This window comes from Cricetulus griseus, assembly GCF_003668045.3.
Source record: "Cricetulus griseus strain 17A/GY chromosome 1 unlocalized genomic scaffold, alternate assembly CriGri-PICRH-1.0 chr1_0, whole genome shotgun sequence".
Classification (NCBI taxonomy): domain Eukaryota; kingdom Metazoa; phylum Chordata; class Mammalia; order Rodentia; family Cricetidae; genus Cricetulus; species Cricetulus griseus.
The window spans coordinates 13,740,153-13,761,064 of NW_023276806.1; the positions used below are offsets into that span (position 1 = coordinate 13,740,153).

General features: G+C 39.2%; 1 protein-coding gene across 1 annotated transcript in view; it reads right to left on the reverse strand.

Moving 5' to 3' along the window:
* LOC103158657 (collagen alpha-1(XXIV) chain-like) overlaps positions 1-20,912 on the reverse strand; it is a 272,066-nt gene that overhangs the window by 102,575 nt on the left and 148,579 nt on the right. The window contains exons 32-36 of the mRNA XM_035450688.1: positions 16,620-16,673; positions 9,980-10,033; positions 2,228-2,281; positions 1,850-1,903; positions 565-618 (exon numbers count right to left, since the gene is read on the reverse strand). Of these exons, the coding sequence (XP_035306579.1) occupies positions 565-618; positions 1,850-1,903; positions 2,228-2,281; positions 9,980-10,033; positions 16,620-16,673 (270 nt within the window). The remainder of the gene's footprint in view (positions 1-564; positions 619-1,849; positions 1,904-2,227; positions 2,282-9,979; positions 10,034-16,619; positions 16,674-20,912) is intronic.

Here is a 20,912-nt window from a genome sequence, read left to right on the forward strand (position 1 = left end):
CCTAGGCCCTCCCTAGTTTATCTAGGTTGGGAGAGTATCCCTCCATAGGAAATGGGCTCCCAAAGCCCATTCGTGCACTAGGGATAAATACTGGTTCCACTGCCAGAGGCCCCATAGACTGTCCAGGCCCCCCAACTGTCATCCATGTTCAGGGGGCCTGGTTCGGTCCTATGCTAGTTTCCCAGCTGTCAGATTGGGGTCTGTGGGCTCCCACTTGCTCAGGTCAGCTGTTTCTGTGAGTTTCTCCAGCATTGTCTTGACCCCTTTGCTTATCACTCCTCCCTCTCTACAACTGGATTCCAGGAGTTCAGCTCAGTGCTTAGCTGTGAATCTCTGCAAAATGGTACCTTAGGGCTGGGAATGTATCTCAGTTGCTACAGTATTCCCATAGCACACTTGATGCCCCGGGCTGGGGTTGATCTCCAGCATCTACTAAAACCTATAATATCAGAACTTGGGAGGCAGTGGCAGGAGGTTCCAAAGTTTAAGTCATCCTCAGGATATATTGTGAGGCTGGGGCTAGCCTCGGATACATGACACATTGTTTCAATATCTATAACTTACCTTCAATCCGTCTTTTCCTTGCAGACCTTCTTCTCCAGGGCCTCCGGGTTCACCCTGTCGTATTTTGTAGCAGAAAAAGCAAGATTAAGTTTCTGGCTCTCACTGATCTTATTTTACATTTTGTTCCTAGAAGAAGTAGGAAGTGGCTAGTTGGTCGTTGTTCCCTTCTGTTTCAACCTTATCCCCAAAGAAGGCCTGAGCGTGTAATAAGCATGGTTTGATTTGCCTGGAAGAGCTCTGGAGGTGCCTAAGACAGCCAGGGTTGTTAATCCAGATACAATGTGCTTCTAGAATACTAAGACATTTTAGATAATTAAAGGTAACACATTCATCTGCAGCCTGGAAATTAATATAGCTAGACCATCAAAGACTGTAAACACTGCCATTGCATGAAATGCGGTTCCTTGACGTAATGAACGTACATGGCCTCATATAACAACATTCAGTCATGATCATTTTACCAGACTTTCAGTTTCTGTGTTTTCTCCCTTCAAAGAGGCAAAAAGTATGGCCAAGGCACATCAATAAGCTGCCTTCGAGATACGAAATTTGCAAAAACACAGACTATAGCTTATGAAGCTGTTAAGGCAGTGTGGCTCTCTTTGTAACTAAGTTGCAGTGAATTAATGACTACTAATTAATAGTACACCACTCCCATTAGTGATCCCTGTATTAAGCTGATTCCTACTACTCACCCCCAAAAAGAAAATGCAAATCAACAAACCAGGCACAAAAAAAACCTTCCTACTTTATCTGTTAGCAAACAAAGACTTTTAAAATTATTTAGAATATCGTTACTTTGAAAAAAAAGCTTATCATGGCTTAAAGCCTGTCTATATTATCACAACTTATTCAAAATATCAAACTACAACTACTCATAAACATTTCCTTGCATCTCATTAGCTTCCTATGGCCCTGGAGTGGTTTTAAAATGAACATTACGTTTCAGTCTTTCATCTGTTAGAAAATGTCCTGAAGTGTTGACCAATGATTTGTGAATTTCTTCATGCAACGCTAGGTGATAGTCATCTGACTGCACATTTTTGGCAAGGCTCATCAGAGCACACCTGGTTTTAAGAAAAGTCACTTCGGATTCTAAATGCCTAACTTGGAATGCAAATAGGGTTTAGTGTGTAGTTTTTAACTTCATGAAACATTTTGTAGTACATTTGAAAGGCTTATTACTCTACTTTTTGATGTGTCTAAGGTTGCTAAATTTTGAGTCTCCTCCCCGTACCCAACCAAGTAGACCAGTCCACTAAGTTTGTTTATTGCAGTTACTCACACGTGACCCTGGCTCCCCAGATGCTCCACTGCTGCCGGTAGGTCCAACATCTCCCTGAAGAGACAGAGGGCAGACTAAGCTTTTCTCCTCAAGTTGCTCTTCTAATCACAGAGTGCATAAGAGCCACCATCCAAAGTACTTTCTTTTCTGATGGCCTTCATTAGTGCCTCGCAGCACTTGGGAGGCAGATGGTGAATCTCTATGAGTTTGAGGCCAGCCTGGTCTACACAGTGAGTTCCAGGACAGTGAGGACAATACTGTGAGACCCTGTCTCAACCTTGCCCTCTCCAAAGAAAAAAAGATGGCATTTGTCAAACTGGGGCAAGTGTGGGGGTCAAGTTAGAGACAGACTTTTCTCTCGCACTTTAGGGTGGTTACCTTAGCACCTGGTTCACCTTGCAGGCCAGATTCTCCCTCAGTGCCTGGAGGCCCCTAAAAGAGAAAGATTTGACATGTTCCAAAGGCTGTACCAACCCCATATGAAAGGGATTTGAGTTTTGGCTCAAAGGTAAGAGTGCAGAAGAGGGTTTTTTACAGCCTGCACGAACACTTCAAAGCTTAAGACCAATATTTTCTGTGATTCTTTAATGGTTTAAATGTCAAAAAGAGCTTCACTTCAGACCAGGACAATAAAGAATATTTCTCCCCAAATCTTTCATCTTTGAGGCCTTAGAGGATATGAAATAATTTACTTCCTGCAGGTTGGAATTATCTTTCCTCACTTCTGGTCACATCCCTTCCTTCTGGTTTCTTCATCTGTACAATGGGGGAATAACTGGATCTACCTCATGAAGCTGTCAAATCTGTGGGAGCACCAGAGTATGTAACCACTGCTAGTCACACAAGCATGCTTCAGTGGCCAAGTGTCATCAAAGCCAGGGTCCTCCTCAGTGTGCCTCAGAGAGAGGCACATCTCTTTTCCTTTTTAGTGGGCACTGTCTCCCCTGCCTCCAGCCACTATTCAAAACCACTGTGTTTTCCTCAGACCACCAGTGGCATTCCACACCCTCATCACAACAGAATGGTATCTGTCTCTTAAAATTCGAGAAGCAAGCTTGTTCCTAATTTGAACTAATAAAAGAATAAAGTCAGGCTGTGGGGTTCAGTGCTCTGCTTTCCTCAGGCTTGGGGTGTGACACAGTACTGGCCAAAGCATTTTTTTTTTTTTTGAGACAGGGTTTCTCTGTGTAGCTTTGGAGTCTATCCTGGCACTCGCTCTAGAGACCAGGCTGGCCTCGAACTCACAGAGATCTGCCTGCCCCTGCCTCCCGAGTGCTGGGATTAAAGGTGTACGCCACCAACACCCAGCCCCCTGGCCAAAGCATCCTTAGGGTGGACATAAGCCAGCTCTGCTATTTATAAGCTTTAGCCTAGGGTGGATAATCAGACTGTGGCCTTTGCCCCCTCACAGTCTTCTTCCAGACTCAGGAAAAGGTACCGCCACATCTGCCACATAACCTAGAAATGTCAGAATAATTTGATTTCTCTTTCTGCTTTGCTTTTCACATTCCACATGTGAAGAGGCTGCAGGATTTCTGTAACAAGATTCTGTGTGCGTCCATCCACCACTTCAGCTCACGGCCTCCTTCACCCCTTCTATCCTCTCCTCCCCTCCCCTTCCGCCCTCTGTCCCTCCCTCCCTCTCTCTTCCTTCCTCTCTTTTAGACAGGGTCTCACACCACAGTCCCAGCTGTCTGGAGGTCACTGTCTCTCAGTTGTGTCACCGTGATCACCTCCATCGATCTTTTAATGGGTAGATCTGACCTTACTTATATTCGCTGAAAAACATTTCTCATTCAGCTGCTAAGGATAGTTTTCCAAAATATGGTTCTGATTTCATCACTGCCTTGTTTATATAATCTTGTAATAGCCCAAGACAAAAAGTTCAAGCTTTCTAATAGAGTACACGGGACTTCTCATGGTTTTCCTCTAATCCATTTACCATTCTCTTGTGACAGGAAGCATCAAATATTCCACACAGCTCCACAGTCTCAGGCTCTCCCTAATACCACCCTCCCTCCTGGGATTCTCTCATCTGCAGTGCCCTTTCTCTTATAATTAAAGCTCCTTTCTTATTCCTTCAATCTCCTTTTTATTTAAATGATTTTTAAAATTATTGTTTTTTACATCTCAACTTCAATTTCGCCTCCCTCCTCTCCTCCCAGTCACCCTCCCCGCCCCCATCCACTCTTCCATCTCTATTCAGAAAAGGTCAGGCATCACATCAAGTTGCAGTAAGACGAGGCACCTCCCCTTGTATTAAGGCTGGGCAAGGCATAAAGTCCAAAGGCCAGCAAAAGAGCCAGCGACAGCCCCTGCTCCCATTGTTAGGGGTCCTTCAAGAACACCAAACTACCCAACTGTCACATATATGCAAAGGGCCTATGTCAGTCCCATGCAGGCTCCATGGTTGTTGGTTCAATCTCCGTGAGACTCTATGGGCCCTGCTTAGTTGATTCTGTGGGTTTTCTTGTGGTTTCCTTTACCCCCTCCTCCTCCTCTTTTGCAGGATTCCCCAAGTTCCACCTAATGTTTGGTTGTGGGTTTCTGCACCTGTTTCCATCAGTTGCTGGATGAAGCCCTCTGAAGACACCTGGGCACCAGTGAGTACAGCAGAACATCATTAGGATATTGCATTGACTTTTTTTTTTTTTTTTTGCAAGTCATGTTTGGTTCTATCCTAGGTTTCTGGGCTATCCAGTCTCTGGGTCCTGGTGTTCTAGGTAGTGCCAGAGGTAGCCTCCCTCTTGTGGCATGGGTCTAAATCTGTACTAGTCATTGGTTGGCCACTCCCACCAATTCTGGCACCTTTATACCACCATATCTTACAGGCAAGACAAATTGTAGGTCCAAGGTTACATAGCTGAGTTGATATTCCAATCCTTCCACTGGGGTCTTGCCTGGTCATAGGAGGGGCTAGTGAGGCCCACCACCAGGGACCTTCAAAGTCTGTATGTCTAGGTCTTTGATTTGATTCCATTGATCAATCTGTCTGCTTTATGCCAATACCATGTGGTTTTTATTACCATAACTCTGTAGTAGAGCTTGAAATCAGGATGGTGATAACTCCGGAAGTTTTTTAATTTGTACAGGATTGTTTTCCTCTATCCTGAGTTTTTTGTTTTTCCATATGAAGTTGACTTTGTTCTTTCTATGTCTGTAAAGAACTGTGTTAGGATTTTGATGGGGATTGTGTTGAATCTGTAGATTGCTTTTGGTAAGATGGACATTTTTACTGCTAATCCTACTGATCCATAAGAATGGGAGATCATACCAGGGAACTACTACAGCTGATCAGCACCTTCAGCAAAGTGGCAGGATACAAGATTAACTCAAAAAAATCAGTAGCCCTACTATATACAGAAGATAAATGTGCTGAGAAGGAAATCAGAGAAACATCACCCTTTACAATAGCAACTAACAACATAAAATATCTTGGGGTAACACTAACCAAAAAACAAAACAAAACAAAACAACAACAACAACAACAAAAAAAACGAGAAAGATCTGTATGGTAAGAACTTTGAGTCTTTAAAGAAAGAAATTAAAGAATATACCAGAAAATGGAACGAACTCCCATGCTCTTGGATAGGTAGGAACAACATAGTAAAAATGGAAATCTTGCCAAAAGCAATCTACAGATTCAATACAATCCCCATCAATATCAAATCCCAACACAATTCTTCACACACCTTGAAAGGACAGCACTCAACTTCATATGGAAAAACAAAAAACCCAGGATAGCCAAACAACCCTGTACAATAAAGAAACTTCCAGAGGCATGACCATTCCTGACTTCAAGCTGTATTATAGAGCCATAGTCCTGAAAACAGCTTGGTATTGGCACAAAAATAGACAGGTTGACCAATGGAATTGAATTGAAAACCCTGATAATAACCCACACACTTATGAACACCTGATTTTTGACAAAGCAGCTAAATTTACACAATGGAAAAAAGAAAGCATCTTCAACAAATGGTGCTGGCATAACTGGATTCAGACATGTAGAAGATTGCAGATTTATCCATATCTATCGCCATGCACTAAACTTAAGTCCAAATGGATCAAAGACCTCAAAATAAATTCAGCCACACTGAACCTCCTAGAAGAGAAGGTAGGTGGCACCCTTGAAGAAATTGGTACAGGAGATTGCTTTCTTAACATAACACCAGTAGCTCAAACATTGAGATTGACAATTAATTAATGGGAACTCCTGAAACTGAGAAGCTTCTATAAAGCAAAGGACACAGTCAACAAGACAAAACGCCAGCCCACAGAATGGGAAAAGATATTCACCAACTCCAAATCTGACAGAGGGCTGATCACCAAAATATACAATGAACTTAAGAAGCTAGCCACAAAACACCAAACAATGAAATTAAAAGATGGAGTGCAGAACTAAATAGAGAATTCTCAACAGAGGAATCCAAAATGGATGAAAGACACTTGAGAAAGTGCTCAACATCCTTAGCCATCAGGGAAATGCAATTCAAAACCACTCTGATATACCATTTTACTCCTGTCAGAATGGCTAAAATCAATAATACCAATGACAATCTATGCTGGTGAGGATGTGGAGAAAGAGGAACTCTCCTCCATTGCTGGTGGGAGTGCAAACTTGTGTAACCACTTTGGAAATCAGTATGGTGGTTTTTCAGGAAAATGGAACTCAGTCTACCTCAAGATCCAGAAATTCCTCTCTTGGTCATATACCCAAAGAATGCACACTCATACAATAAGGACATATGCTCAACCATGTTCATAGCAGCATTATTTGTAATAGCCAGAACCTGGAAACAACCTAGATGCCCCTCAACTGAAGAATGGATACAGAAAATGTGGTATATTTATTCAATGGAGTACTACTCCTCGGGAAAAAAAAAACAATGGAATCTTGAAATTTGCAGGCAAATGGATGGAACTAGATGAAACCATCCTCAGTGAGGTAACCCAATCACAAAAGATAAACATGGTATGTACTCACTCATTTTTGATTTTTACACATAGAGCAAAGAATCACTAGCCTACATTCCACACTGCCAGAGGAGCTAGGAAACATGGAGGACCCCAAGATAAGATTGCATACTCCCTTGAAGAAGGGGATGGGGACAAGAACCCTTGACCAAATTGGAGCCTGGGGCCAGGGAGAGGAAGGAGAGTCTTCATCCAGTTGCTGTTCAAAGCAGAAACAGACACCCATAGCTAAGCACTGAACCATACTACTGGAATTCAGTTGTGGAGAGGGAGGAGGGTTGAGCAAAGGAGCCAACACGGGGATGGAGAGACCTGCAGAAGCAGTGGACATGACCTAATCATAGAATGGAGACCCTAGTCATAAAGCTGGGGAAACAGCATTGGACCAAACCAAGCCCTCTGAATGTGGGTCCAGCTAGGAGCCCAAGACAGTCTATGGGTCCTCTAACAGTGGAGCCAGTCTTTATCCCTAGAGCACAAATGGACTTTGGGAGCCCATTCCCTATGGAGGGATACTATTGCAGCCTGGATACAGTAAGGAGGGCCTAGACCCTCCCCAAAACAATATGGCAGACTTTGAAGGTCCTTGGTAGAGGGCCTCACTATCCCTGGGGAGGAGTTGGGAGTTGGGTTGGGGTAGGTTGGGTGAGGAACATGGGAGGATGAGAGGGTGAGGCAATGGGGGTATGGATATGTAAATATGAGTAATTAAAAATAATAAAAATGGAAAAAAATAAAAAAGAATGGGAGATCTTTCCATCTTCTGATACCTTGTTCAATTTCTTACTTCAAAGACTTTAAAGTTCTTGTCAAATAGATCTTTCACTTGCTTGGTTAGAATTACACCAAGATATATTATATTATTTGAGGCTACTTTGAAGAGTGTTGTTTCCTTGATTCATCATTAGTATATAGAGGCACTACTGATTTTGTTTTTTAGTAAATCTTGTATTCAGCCACTTCGCTGAAGGTGTTTATCAGCTATAGGAGTTCTCTGGTAGAATTATTTAGGTCCCTTATGTAAACATCATACCATCTGCAATTAGTGATACCTTAACTTCTTCCTTTCCAATTTGTATCCCCTTGATCTCCTTTAGTTGTTTTATTGCTATGGCTACAACTTCAAGTACTATGTTGAATGGATATTGCATGAGTAGACAGCTTTATATTGTTCCTGATTTTAGTAGAATTGCTTTGTGTTTCCATTTAATTTGATGTTGGCTATTGGCTCGCTGCATGTTGCCTTTATTGTATTTAGGTTATGTCCCTTGTATCCTTATCTCTCCAAGTCAATCTCATTTTTAATGTTGCCATATACATGTTTTATTTTCTCCTCTCCCAGGTAGTGTAAAGCAGCAATTGCTTTGCACCTTTATTTCCCTTTCTTCTTTATTTTCCCATATCTTTATTAAGATTGATGATGTTGACTATACTCTGAAATAGATTATTAGCTTTTAAAGGAATCAGTGATCTTAAATGCATTCTTGCATCTCTAGTAAGTGCATGGTGAGAGGCATGGCATAGTCAAGGAAGGTGAACTAGGTCTCCAAGCCTAGAAGCAGAATAACATTTTGTACAAAATAATTAATACAGAACAGGTCTGCAGAAGTAGACTATATAAAACTTTATTTTTTAATTGGTTAATTTTGGTGTGTGATTTTTCTTACTTGCAAGTTTTAAAATTAATTTTTATTTAAAATAAAAGCAAGGATTTTTATAATAAAGTTCACAGAAATTTTTAAAAAAGAAATGGATGTTTATTGTAAAGTTTATTCAAATCTCAAAGACCTTCAAGAATGATGCAATAAAGATAAACTGGCGATGAACGGCTGAGGGTCTGAAGGGAGTTGGGGAAGACATGGCATAAAGGTGAGGGAAGGATGGATATAAGGCAGCGAGGGCTCATTCAAAGAGAAAAGATAAGAAGAGGGTGAAGTAGCTTAGGGTGACTATGGCAGCTCTCAGTGAGATGCCCGTGAACACAGAAGGTTAGGAAAGTGATGGGCTTCCTCCACAGAAAATGAAGAATGAGAGTGCACAGATTCTGCATCTGAGATGTTAGTGGGCTACCTAGGTGGATACCTAAAATGCTGTCAGGATGTCAATAAGTAGTGTGAGAAGAGAGGCAAGAGTTACAGCAAAACCAAGGAAGTGCAAAGGCAGTTCCACGTGAGTCTCAGAAAGGTCAATGAGAAGATAACGTGAGGAAGAAAGAGAGAGAGGAGAGAGTAAAGAGAGAGGGAGAGAGAAAGAGTGAGAGAGAGAGTAAAGAGAGAGGGAGAGAGAAGAGAGAGGAGAGAGTAAAGAGAGAGGGAGAGAGAAAGAGAGAGAGAGAGAGGAGAGAGTAAAGAGAGAGAGGAGAGAGTAAAGAGAGAGGGAGAGAGAAAGAGTGAGAGAGAGAGAAGAGAGAGAGAGTAAAGAGAGAGGGAGAGAGAAGAGAGAGGAGAGAGTAAAGAGAGAGGGAGAGAGTGAGAGAGAGAGAGTGAGAGAGAGAGAGAGGAGAGAGTAAAGAGAGAGAGGAGAGAGTAAAGAGAGAGGGAGAGAGAAGAGAGAGGAGAGAGTAAAGAGAGAGGGAGAGAGTGAGAGAGAGAGAGTGAGAGAGAGAGAGAGGAGAGAGTAAAGAGAGAGAGGAGAGAGTAAAGAGAGAGGGAGAGAGAAGAGAGAGGAGAGAGTAAAGAGAGAGGGAGAGAGAGAGAGAGAGAGAGAGAGGTGGAGAGACAGACAGAGAGAGCCAGGGAAGTGGGCTAGTATATAGCTTTATTACTAGTGTAAGAAACAGAAATGAAGTGATTGGATCTAATAATTATAACAAGTGTGGCTTATTATTCCAAACGCTATAGTAATAGGATGACTCAAAGGTTCCTGTGCTCTAAAGGGAGCCATTGCCTCTTAGAATGAAGAGCTATCAAGTCAGTTCTCCCAAGGGAAGTCTTCATTCACTTTTGATCAATCATTACAGTGAACTAATTCTTAGAGGAGAACTTTACATGTATGAAACTACTTTTACACATTATTTATGTCATTTACAGTTTTAGGTTTATTTTCTAAACATAAAAGAAAACACAATAAAATTATTCTTCATGACATCTACTTAATACGTTTAATCTACCTTGTTTTGTAAAACATACTGAATCAAAGATTAGAATGAATCGTTACCTCCACACCCATCTCTCCAGGAAGCCCAGCATCACCAGGCAGTCCTCGTGCTCCCTAGAGTCAAACAAATTGAAGAGATGAGAATCAAAGTTTACTTTTTAAATAAACAACGCATCTCAGTTTCATTTTAATGAATACTATCGACTGGCATATTACTTTATTCCCTAGGTAAATAGAATTATAACTTTAGCTGACCCATCTGTATTGTTTGATGAATGATGTTAAACTATGCCTGTAATCAAAATAAAAGTAAAGGATACTATTACATTTTATTCCCTAGTTCACTCATTCATTCAACAAACATTTATCAAATACCGTGCTCCCCTAGTTGTCTTTAACTGTGGGCTTGTCTATAGGGGGCTGTCTTGGTTTTTAGTTGATAAGGAAGTGCTCAGTCTATTACGGATGACACCATTTCCTAGGCAGGTGGTCCAAGGTTTTACAAGAATTCGAGCTGAGCATAAACCTGTAATGGAATCAGCAAAGAGCATTTTTCCACGGTTTCTGCTTCCAGGTCCTGCCCTGACTTCCCTTAATGATAGACTGCATCTGCATTCTGTAAGTTGAGATAAACCCTTTCTTTCTCTAAGATGCTTCCGGTTAGAACGTTCTATCACAGCAACAGAATGAAGCTAAAGCATTCGCTAAGGGCTTTTTCAATCTTTATTTAAGATGCATGACAGTCACATACCTAATTAATAACCCTGGCAAATATGTGACAAATAAAAATATTTTAAAGGGGAAAATGTGATTTCCCCCCCTGTCTCTATAGTCTTGTTTTCCTCAGAATGTCATAGTATACAGCTTTCCAGTCTGGCTTCTTTCACTCAGCAGTGTGCACTTGTGGTTTTCCTAGGAATATTTTAACTTGCTAGCTCATTTCTTTTCTTTCTCATTCTTCATTTTTTTTGCCAAATAAATGAATATAAGGAAATATATTCATTCTTCTTACTTTAAGGTTCCCCCCCCCCACCAATACATGTCCTTCACAAAGCTTAGGGCTTTCCCCTCTATCCCAGGTTTTCTAAGAGTCTGTATTTTATTTTCTACCATGAGTGAGAATGGGAATTTGTATTTATAACACTGTATTTTCTTCTTCAGACTACTAAGGTGATGGATTACATAGGTTGTTGAGTGTTAAACTCCCTTTACATACCTGGAATAAATCCTGCTTGGTCATGATGTATAACACATGTTGTTACATCTGACCTGATACTATGCTGAGGACTCCATGCCTATGTTCCTGAGTGACATTGGTCTGTGTCTTTTCCTGTAACGTGTGTGTCTGTTGGTCGTGGGACAATTCTGGCCTCCTGGAAGGATCCAGGAAGAAGTCATTGCTACTTCCAGCTCTTGTCTCAGGCTACAGAAAATACCCACATTTGTTTGCTAAATGTTTATTAGACGCTGTTAAGGAGATCACCCAGGGCTAGTGCTTTCTGTTTTGGAAAGTTATTGGTTATTTATTTAAGTGGTTAATCAACGTAGACTTATTCAAGTGATCAGTTTTTAAGTGGTTTTTGTTAAAAATAGTCTATAATATAAAAATAGTCTATAATAGCTGGTTAATCATATCTAAGTTACAGAGTTTGTGGACTTATGAGCTGTTCATCCTTTTAATTTGCATGTGATCAGCAGTGATGGACTCGCTTTTGTTTCTGAGATCAGTCATTTGTGTTTACTTATTATTCTCTTCATTATTCTGCCAATGGATTGAGGAAGTTTTTCTCTTGTTTTATAAGAACAAGAGTTTGGGTTAATTGATTTTTTCAATTAGTTTTTGGCTTTTATTTTTATTACTTACTTTATTATGCTTACTCTATAGTTAATTTTCTTATTTCTAATTGGAAGTTAGGCTACTGATTTGAAACCATTTGCCTTTCTAATATTTCTTTTCTAAAATTTTAAGAACTGTTTCATTTATTTTTTATTTTATGTGTGTTGGTATTTTGCCCGCATGTATACTTGTGTAAAGGTGTTAGATCCCCTAGGACTGAAGTTACAGACAGTTGTGAGCTGCCATGTGGGTGCTGGAAATTGAACTTGAGTCCTCTGGAAGAGCAGTCAGTTCTCTTAACTGCTGAGCCCAACTATCTAGCTTCTCTAATATTTCTTTTAAATTTTATGTTACAAATTTCCTTCTAATTCAAAATTTTTTAGGCTGTATTTTCACTTTAAGTTAGCTAAGATATTTGAAAGCTTTTCTTATGAGTTTTGTTTCACCACTGTTGTAGTGTGTGTGTGTGTGTGTGTGTGTGTGTGTGTGTGTGGATATGTGTGTACCATAGTGTTCCTGTATATGCTAGAGAACAATTAGAAGGAGTTGGCTTTCTCCTTGCACTGTGGGTTCCAGGGATTTAACTAAGGTCATCAGGCTTGCCCTCGTGTCCCCTTTTATGTACTGAGCCATGGAGCTGAAAGGGGATTTTATTTTTTAACACTATTTTATTTAGACATGTGTTTTTAAACATCCTGAAATTTTGAGATTTTTCAGCATGTTTGTATTTTCAACTTAATTCTGCTATGGTCTGTGAGCAGACATCATATTTTGTTTATACTTTGAATTTGTGAAGATGTATGTTTTAGCCCACAATATGGTCTATATTGGGGAATGCTTTATGTGAGCTTCAAAAGAATGTGTATTATGTTGTTGAATGAAGGTTTGGTTTTTTCTTTTGGTATTTATAGAAATTTACTCTATTTATACAAAATGTCCCAATTCCTGGACATTTGTGTTAAATTAACCACAGACCTTGTCCCTATACTCACTTGCCACCACAGAATTAAGCAAAGGCTAAAGAGAACGATAGAAGATCTGAATGACCAAATGAAATAAAAGGTGGATGGGCACCAAACCTTTCTTGAAGGGTTATCTGGTATTTTGGGTTGTGTTTTTGTTTTGTTTTGTTTTGTTTTCTTCAACCATTCAACATTTCTGTCACAGCTTGCAAGTAGTCACACACAGTGTGACAGTGTCAGAGGTACTTGATTTACAAGACAGTGATGGACTGCCAGCTTCATTTATTTTGCTCTCTCTCTCTCTCTTTCTCTCTCTCTCTTTCTTCTCATTCTTATTCTTTTCTACCAACATTTTGAAATTTTAAAAATTTAACTCCAGTCTTACATCCACTACAAAAATAGTTAGAGGAGACCATTGTTTGGGACTAAGACTTTTCATTAAGCCCCAACAGAACAGAATGGAAACACAAATATTACAGAGCTACCACACTGAACCAAAGGGAAGCTACAATCTGGCCTTCTGAGAACTCAAGGAGGGATGCAAATGTCCAAATCAGCCACTCGCAGGCATTGATGTTCCTCCAACTATTGTCCCTACCAAAGGGTCATTTGGCCATGACCGGGTGTCAGGTCTTCCTCTGACTGTCTACCTCACCTTACTCTGTGAAGTTCTCAGGCCTCATTTACTTTTTGGTTCTGTCTATAAAACCCAACTTTTATGCTCAGGTCTTTGGAACATTGTTTATTCTTTAGAATAAAATGTTCCCTTCTGTAGAATAAAAGGAACACCAACTGAGACTAAGCTCAATTCTCATGTTTATTTATTTATTTATTTATTTATTTATTTATTTATTATTCACTTATTGTGTATGGGGGGGTCACTAGCAACAAAACACAGATGGAAGTCAGAGGGTGGCATACAGGACTAATTTCTTTCTCTCCTTCCAACATATGTGTCCCAGGGGTCAGACTCAGGTAGCCAGGCTTAGCAGCAAGCACTTTAGCCACCGAGTCATCTTGCTGGTCTCACTATGTCCTTCAAAAGGCATTTTATTTTCTCTCTTCTCTACTATCTTCATGCTATGGTACTTATGTCTCCAAACAGTGGTGTCATAGTATGTATGAGTGCATGCCTACATGCATGTATGTGAACCATATGCATGCCTGGTGCCTTTGGAGGCTGGAAGAAGGCATAGGATTCCCTGGAGTTGGAGTTACAGGTGGTTGTGGGCCACCATGTTGTTTCTGGGAAATAAACTTGAGTCCTCTTCAATAGCAACACGTTCTCTTAACTTCCGAGATATCTCTTTAGCACCAATTTTCATATTTATAACTTTAGTGCATTCCTTTGATCTGAACCCAACAGTCAATGTATCATTTATCAAAGGCATCTCAAATTCATCCTTCAATTTGTAATCTTCAGTTCTCCAGCCCAATGTTTCCTTGCTTCAGTAAATTATATTTAATGCAGGAAGCCAGACACTCAGGAATAACACTTCAAAACACTTCAGTTTCTCCTACTGCTCTTAACATCTTTGGGATCTTTTCCCTCTCTCTCTACTTCTTTCTTGCCTGCTTATCATAGACTTTTGGCTGCATCTTATCTGGATCTTGGCTCTTGACTCCTACTGCTTGGGTTGATAATATGTATAAGACAATAATCTGATCGTGGTTCTTTCTCCCTGGTGCCGTCCATTTATTCCTAAAATAGTATACAAATCCTTGGAACAGGGCCCATAGAGCTATGTGGGTGGGCAATATGTCCTTTCTGTTTTTGCATTGTACCTGCTTTCTGTCCAACTATCATAGCCATGTTGCCTGTCCTCTACTTCTGGAACAAATTTTTCTCATCTTGGCTCAAATAACTATTTCTCTCCTTTCATATCATATGGCTCTGCTTAGGAAAGCTTTCTTGAGTGTCTAGATTATGACAGCTTATTAATCATCGACCCTCTAGATCTGAACTCCTACACAGTTAGCCTTCTCTGGCCATTCTTCCCCATGGACTCAACCAAGTGCAGAAAGAAGAAAATCTTTAAAAATGTCTATGGTGAACATGTACAGACACTTTCTTCCCAATGTTCCTTAAGCAATATATAGTAGGGTTATGTAGATAGATTTATGTCTTATTAGGTATTATAAACAGTCCAGAGGTGATTTAAAGCACACACAAGGAAATGGATAGGTTACAAAAGACAAGATTCCATGTTGTATGAGGGTTTCGAGCATCCACAGACCGTCTGTGAACAGGGTATGAAACTGCTTCCCCAGGGATGTCGAGTTCTGACTGTACTTTCTGGGATTTATCTCAATTTATAATTATCAGTTTACTTATGTAATCATCTAATCAATACACTCTTCTATCACTAGACTGGAAACTTCATGCTTACTGTTAAACATCAAGAACAGATTCTTAGTAACTGTTTGTTGACTGAATCAAAGAATGGTGATCTATTTAATAGAAATGCTTGCCTTTCAATAAAGATAAAGTTTTAAATTTGGCTATGACAGGGCTGTAGTTCTTATTATATTATTGTCAAAATGTAAAATACATTTAATTTTTTGTGCCATTTTCATTTTACCAATTTCATTCATTTCTATGATTGAATTAGGAGTTCCAATATATGACACAAGATCTATTATGTCCATCGTAAATTGTTTCAAATCTTATTTGCCAGTCCCATGACACTGACCTTCACATCGGAATTTTAGACGAGATCGGGCGCATTATAGGCACTATGAAGTCATCTTGTTAACAAGTCTTCTCTTGCATGAATTTTAAGTAACAAGTCTTCCCTGATTCAACTCCTAATGTTTTGTTTCTACTGTGACCATGGATTGACTGACACACTTGTCTAATAAAATCCCATCAGCTATTCCCTGGCTTCAAGGAGCTTATGGAGTTCAGATAGTTAGGAACGCTGTGCCAAGGAGGGCTGGACTATTTCAGGTCAAATAAACATTAGTGATGGAATAGCAGATTGAGGCACAGAAACAGAGAGCAAACCAAAGGCTTAGTTATGCAAAATCAATACCACATCTTAGATATTTATCAAGCAAGAATTATACATATTGCAAACCCTTACTGCTCAGTGAGCTTATGTCATAGGCTAAGTGCAAACCTCTTATTCTTTGGTAACTTTTTCCACTTGTTACTATCTACATGAATTACACCAAGGCCACCTGTAAACCTTTGTGTCAACTGGTGATAATATCGACCCAGTGGTTCAAAAGACTTCATTGTATTATGAATCTCAGAAACACATTCCAGCAATCTGACATGACTGCCCCAAAGAATGACTTCATTGGTAATAAAGACTAAGCTGGGAGGAAGGAATGTATCCAGATCTTTCCTTTGCATAATGCACTTTCCATGGAAACTCCAGAACTAAAGCACAGCTATGGAATTGTGGCATATGTTTTTGTATTGTTGATGTAACTAACAGCGTTTCTGTCACATTTGCATATTCAGGCCAATCAGATATGGAGACTGGCTTCGCTATGTGGCCTTCATTATGTACCTGATGATTTTGCATGAGGCAATGTAACAATTATAAGAACAGAAGGCCATGTAGAAAGAGCATTCCTGAAATCGCTAAAACAAACTTTCCTGTTTTCAAAAGCAGAAACATGGCCCTCTTAACAGTCACAGAGAAAAAGCAGCACATTTGACTACATGAAGCCAGAATGGCCGTGAACATACATATACATGGATACACATACATGTTTGTATCCTGCAGAGTTGATGTAGCAAAACATCCATTCTGCAGAGTTTGTCTTTGCTATCTAGGGCCGATACTGTTTCTAAAGCAGGTCACTCACAGCACTGCAGGTGAATAGTCGTGGAAAGTAGATATACTTAATAAGAAAGTCACAATTAGAAGAGCAGACAGAAACTTACTGGTTCTCCAGCAGGCCCCCTGTCTCCTGGGCTGCCAGGAAGTCCTTGTAAGCCCTGGACAAACAAATGAGAAATTTGTAGAAGAAGAGGTAGCATCTGAAAATGTTTTCACTAGTTTATACACCTTGCCTTTGCTTGTGGGTTCATTTCTATGCATTCCTTAATTTTTTTCTTTTTGTTATATATAAGATTTCCCATAACCACAACTAAGAATATAATTCTTTAGCGTTAAGTAGATCCACAACGTTTACCAACCATCCACTTTTCATCTTCCCAGGTAAACCCTGCTAATAATTCATTTATTCTTATTGCCACTTTCCTGGTTCCCTGTAACTACTCTTGCCTCTATGAATTTGACTGTCTAGGTAATTACTGTGAGGCCATAAGATACCTGTTCTTTGGTGTCTGGCTTATTTACGGGGTAGAATGGCTTTAGGGCTCTTTCTTGTAGTGTGGGTCACACATCCCTTTTGGGGATCCCATGCACGTATAAACACATTTTGTTTACTCACCTGTCAGGGAACACTAAGGTTGCTCCAGCTTTTGGCTATTGTAAACGTGCTACTGTGAACATGGCTAAGCATGTTCACAGTATCCCTGAGTCCTGACTTTCCATTACTTTGGGCATATACTAGAAGTGGAATTATGCTTATTAAAACTATGTTTATTATTTCTATTTCTATTATTCATTTATTTATTGTGGCTAGGCTCTATTTCAGTTGTGAAAACCATATGTTCTTAACTAACTTCAGGCTCCTAAATTAATAGACATGGTCAGTACAAAGACCTTGCTCTGCCTACTCTGCTAACTGAAGCCTGTAATGGGAGTTCAGACCTCTGAATGGTGACTGTTGTTTAGTTTGCTCTGTAATGGGTGTCAGGACACAGAACCAACTTAGTATTTCCATCAATGTGGATTCTGCACTGAGGTTGTTTTACAAAACAAGAATACAATTTCCATGTTCTCAATTTTTATTGAAGATTAAGAGGAAAAGCACAAATAAAAAAATAAAAATCCTGTTTCAGGTTTTTCAGATGTTATTAATGATACATGACTTTGAAACAGAACTCACTACTCTATGACTCCAAACTCAGTAATCATGGGAACAAATGACCATGAGAATAACAGACTATTGTGGCTATGTATTGGGAATTTGTGATCATTATATAATAATAAGTATAGTTCTTATAATCACAAGAGATTTACTTTTCAAAATTTGTTATAATTATGATTATTATTATTATTATTATTAGTAGAAGTAGTAGTGGTATGATGTGTGTGTGTGTGTAGGTGGGTGTGTGTGTGTGTGTGTGTGTGTGTGTGTGTGTGTGTGTGCTCGCCCGTGTGTGTATGTAACATGAATACGCAGGTCCCTGTGTGCCTGAGGACACCAGTAAAGGATCCTTGGGAGCTGAAATCACAGGAAATTGTAAGACACCCTGTGTGGATAAACACAGACCATCTGGAAGAGCAGGGATTGCTCACAACCCTGGACACATCTCTTTAGCTCCTCCCACCTGGATATTCCTTTTTAAATGTAGATAAACTGAGGTTCAAAAAGGATGACTAATTCATACAAAGTTAAATCAGGCAGTAAGTGAAAGAACCAGGAATTGACCAACAATGTGTCTAACTCAATACAAGATATGTATCATTACCCATTCCATACAGAAGGTAATGACAGAGATACTTGAGGATTTTCTCCTGAAGGTGCCCTCTCTTTCAATGGCATTGAATGAAATCTAGAGTTTTATATCCAATGAAAACTGCCTTCAAGATTAATAGCGAAGTAAAAGTATTTCACAAATCAAAACTAGAATAATTCACAACTAGCAAACTTCGCTAAAATAAAATTAAAAGATGTTTCATAGGCTCCAGGAAAATGTCAGCATTTAGACATCCAAACCTTCAAGAAGGAATGATGATCACTAGAAATGGCAAATGAGGAGATGGATAGAAACCTGTCTCCTCATATCAAGCTCTAAAGTATACCACTAATTTATATTAAAGCAAATTAAATTTTATTAATATTCAGACAAAAATCCTTGTTTACAACGAGGGATTCATGGTACACACGGATGCAATACATAAAATAACCACAGTATAAAGACAACGTGTTAATAATTGTCCTGTGTGACTCTCAGTTTTTACACATGTATTCTGTCACATAAATGCTTCCTTCCTGGAAATTTATGGGGAAAGTTTACTGAGCATGAGCTAGAATAAGTACTTAAATTAATAATCAGTACAAATCAAAAGTCAATAGGTAAGATATAATTTTCAAGACAGAAGACATTGAACAAAACAAAGAAAAAAAGCACAAAATAGACCAAAGTCTAGTCATAGCAATTTGACTAAACAGAAACAGACAAAATGCTGTAATTAAAAGGCAGAGATTATCAGAATAAAAAGCAAGACCCAACTAGAATATGTTTAATTAAATACCAAGGTGCAAATGGGTTAAAAGAAAATTGGTGATAACGCATCAGATAAATGGCAGGCCCATAAAGGACTAGTGAAACTAATGCTCACATTAAATGAAGCCATTTCCCAAACAGTATTACCAGGAAAAAATAATCAAAACTGAACAAAATTATAATAGAATTTCAAACTACATGAAGGGAAAATTAGAAAAAAAGGGGAAAATCAGAGACATACATGATCAGAGAAATTTTTACACACTTGTCTTATGCATTGGTAGGATGCCTTCATTAAAAACTCAGTAACGTGTGAAATGTTATAATTTTTAAGATTCAGATAAACAAAAGCAGTCACCCAGGCTCCATGACCCCACAGAACCATTGAATGATGGGCTTTTCTTTCTGATTTTGACTTTTGGGATAGATCTATAAGCATATGGGAACAGTGTTGGTCCAAAGACAAATACACACTTCCCAGTTTTTAGGATTATTAGGATACTGTGTATTGTTGGGTTCACTTAGTCGTTTTTTTCTTTTCCCAATCTGACGGTTTGGGTTCTTGGGGTATGGGTGGTAGATCAGTGGCAGAGCATGTACTTACACCCCAATCTCTACCAGAAAGAAGAAGAAAAAGGAGGAGGAGGAAGAATGAGAAAAGGAGGAAGAGGGTGAAAGCTGGGGATTTTGTGAAGGATTCTCTCACAGATCTTATTAGACTCTTCACCATGGGTGAAGAAAATGTGCTCTAGATAGTCAACCTATTAAACCAAGGCTGTGCTGTTTTTAGGAGCATGTAAGAAACGTTGTCTGCTCTCTAATATATTTTGTGTAATAGAGTATTGCCTATTTTGACAGTATCTAAAGGACAAGAGACTGTAAGATTACTCTGAAAGATAATGTGAATCTTTGGGGCTCATTTAGCTTTTTCAGTGACATGTTCCCTGATTTCCTAAAACTCCACTTCAGCTAAGGAGGAGTGAATGTGGGCAAAGAATCTCATAAATCTCAACAGACATCATAAACTCATCATGTTCTGTCCAGGCTGTGGCATCTGTCAAGGTAGCTTTACCCTTGTGTGCTATAAAATAGTTGTAAATGATCCTAGTGCCATTTACAGGGCTAAGGAAATGTCCCATTAGTCTAAAATGGAAATGAAGGTAAAATTCTAAGGTAGGTCAACAATACACAGAATGAGTAATTCTATTTCTGTGAGCCTCACTTTTTTAAAAATTAAAGGAATGGACTTCTGTTCAGCCTTGCCTGCAATCTTACAAAGTGGTCAAAGTCTACAGAAACTGATTAACACTGACATGAAAGACACAAGGGCTGTTGTTTGGGAATGCCTTCAGTTAATGACACAAGGCCGAACACAGCCTTTTTTCGGGACAATCATTTACTTTTCTTCATTGGAATCTCTAGTATTTTAGATTTGACAATTGTAAAATACATTGCTATTATGAAAACAACAGGCAGAGGGCAGCAGATTTCAAATAGGAACAAACAAAGGTTGTCATCTATAACAACCACCACCAGCAGAAACACGAATATCCTGACCTTTTCTGACTCCTCAACTGTAATCATTTAAATTACCAAATTATTTAAATTTAAGCCGTAAGATATATTTGTATGAGAAATCGAAGTGTCATTAACATTATGATTCAGTAAGAAAACAATTAAAATATTTATACATGTAAGCTATGTGCTAATTTATGTAGTTATCATATGTGCATATGTTTGTATATGCATTTTTCAATATTTCTCTCCTCTTTCACAATGACAGCTACAGAAATTATTGCTTCTCAGGAAAAGCTGTACAACTCTGGTCAGATGTTAGAAGGCAGGGAAATGTCTAACATTATAGAATCCTGAAAA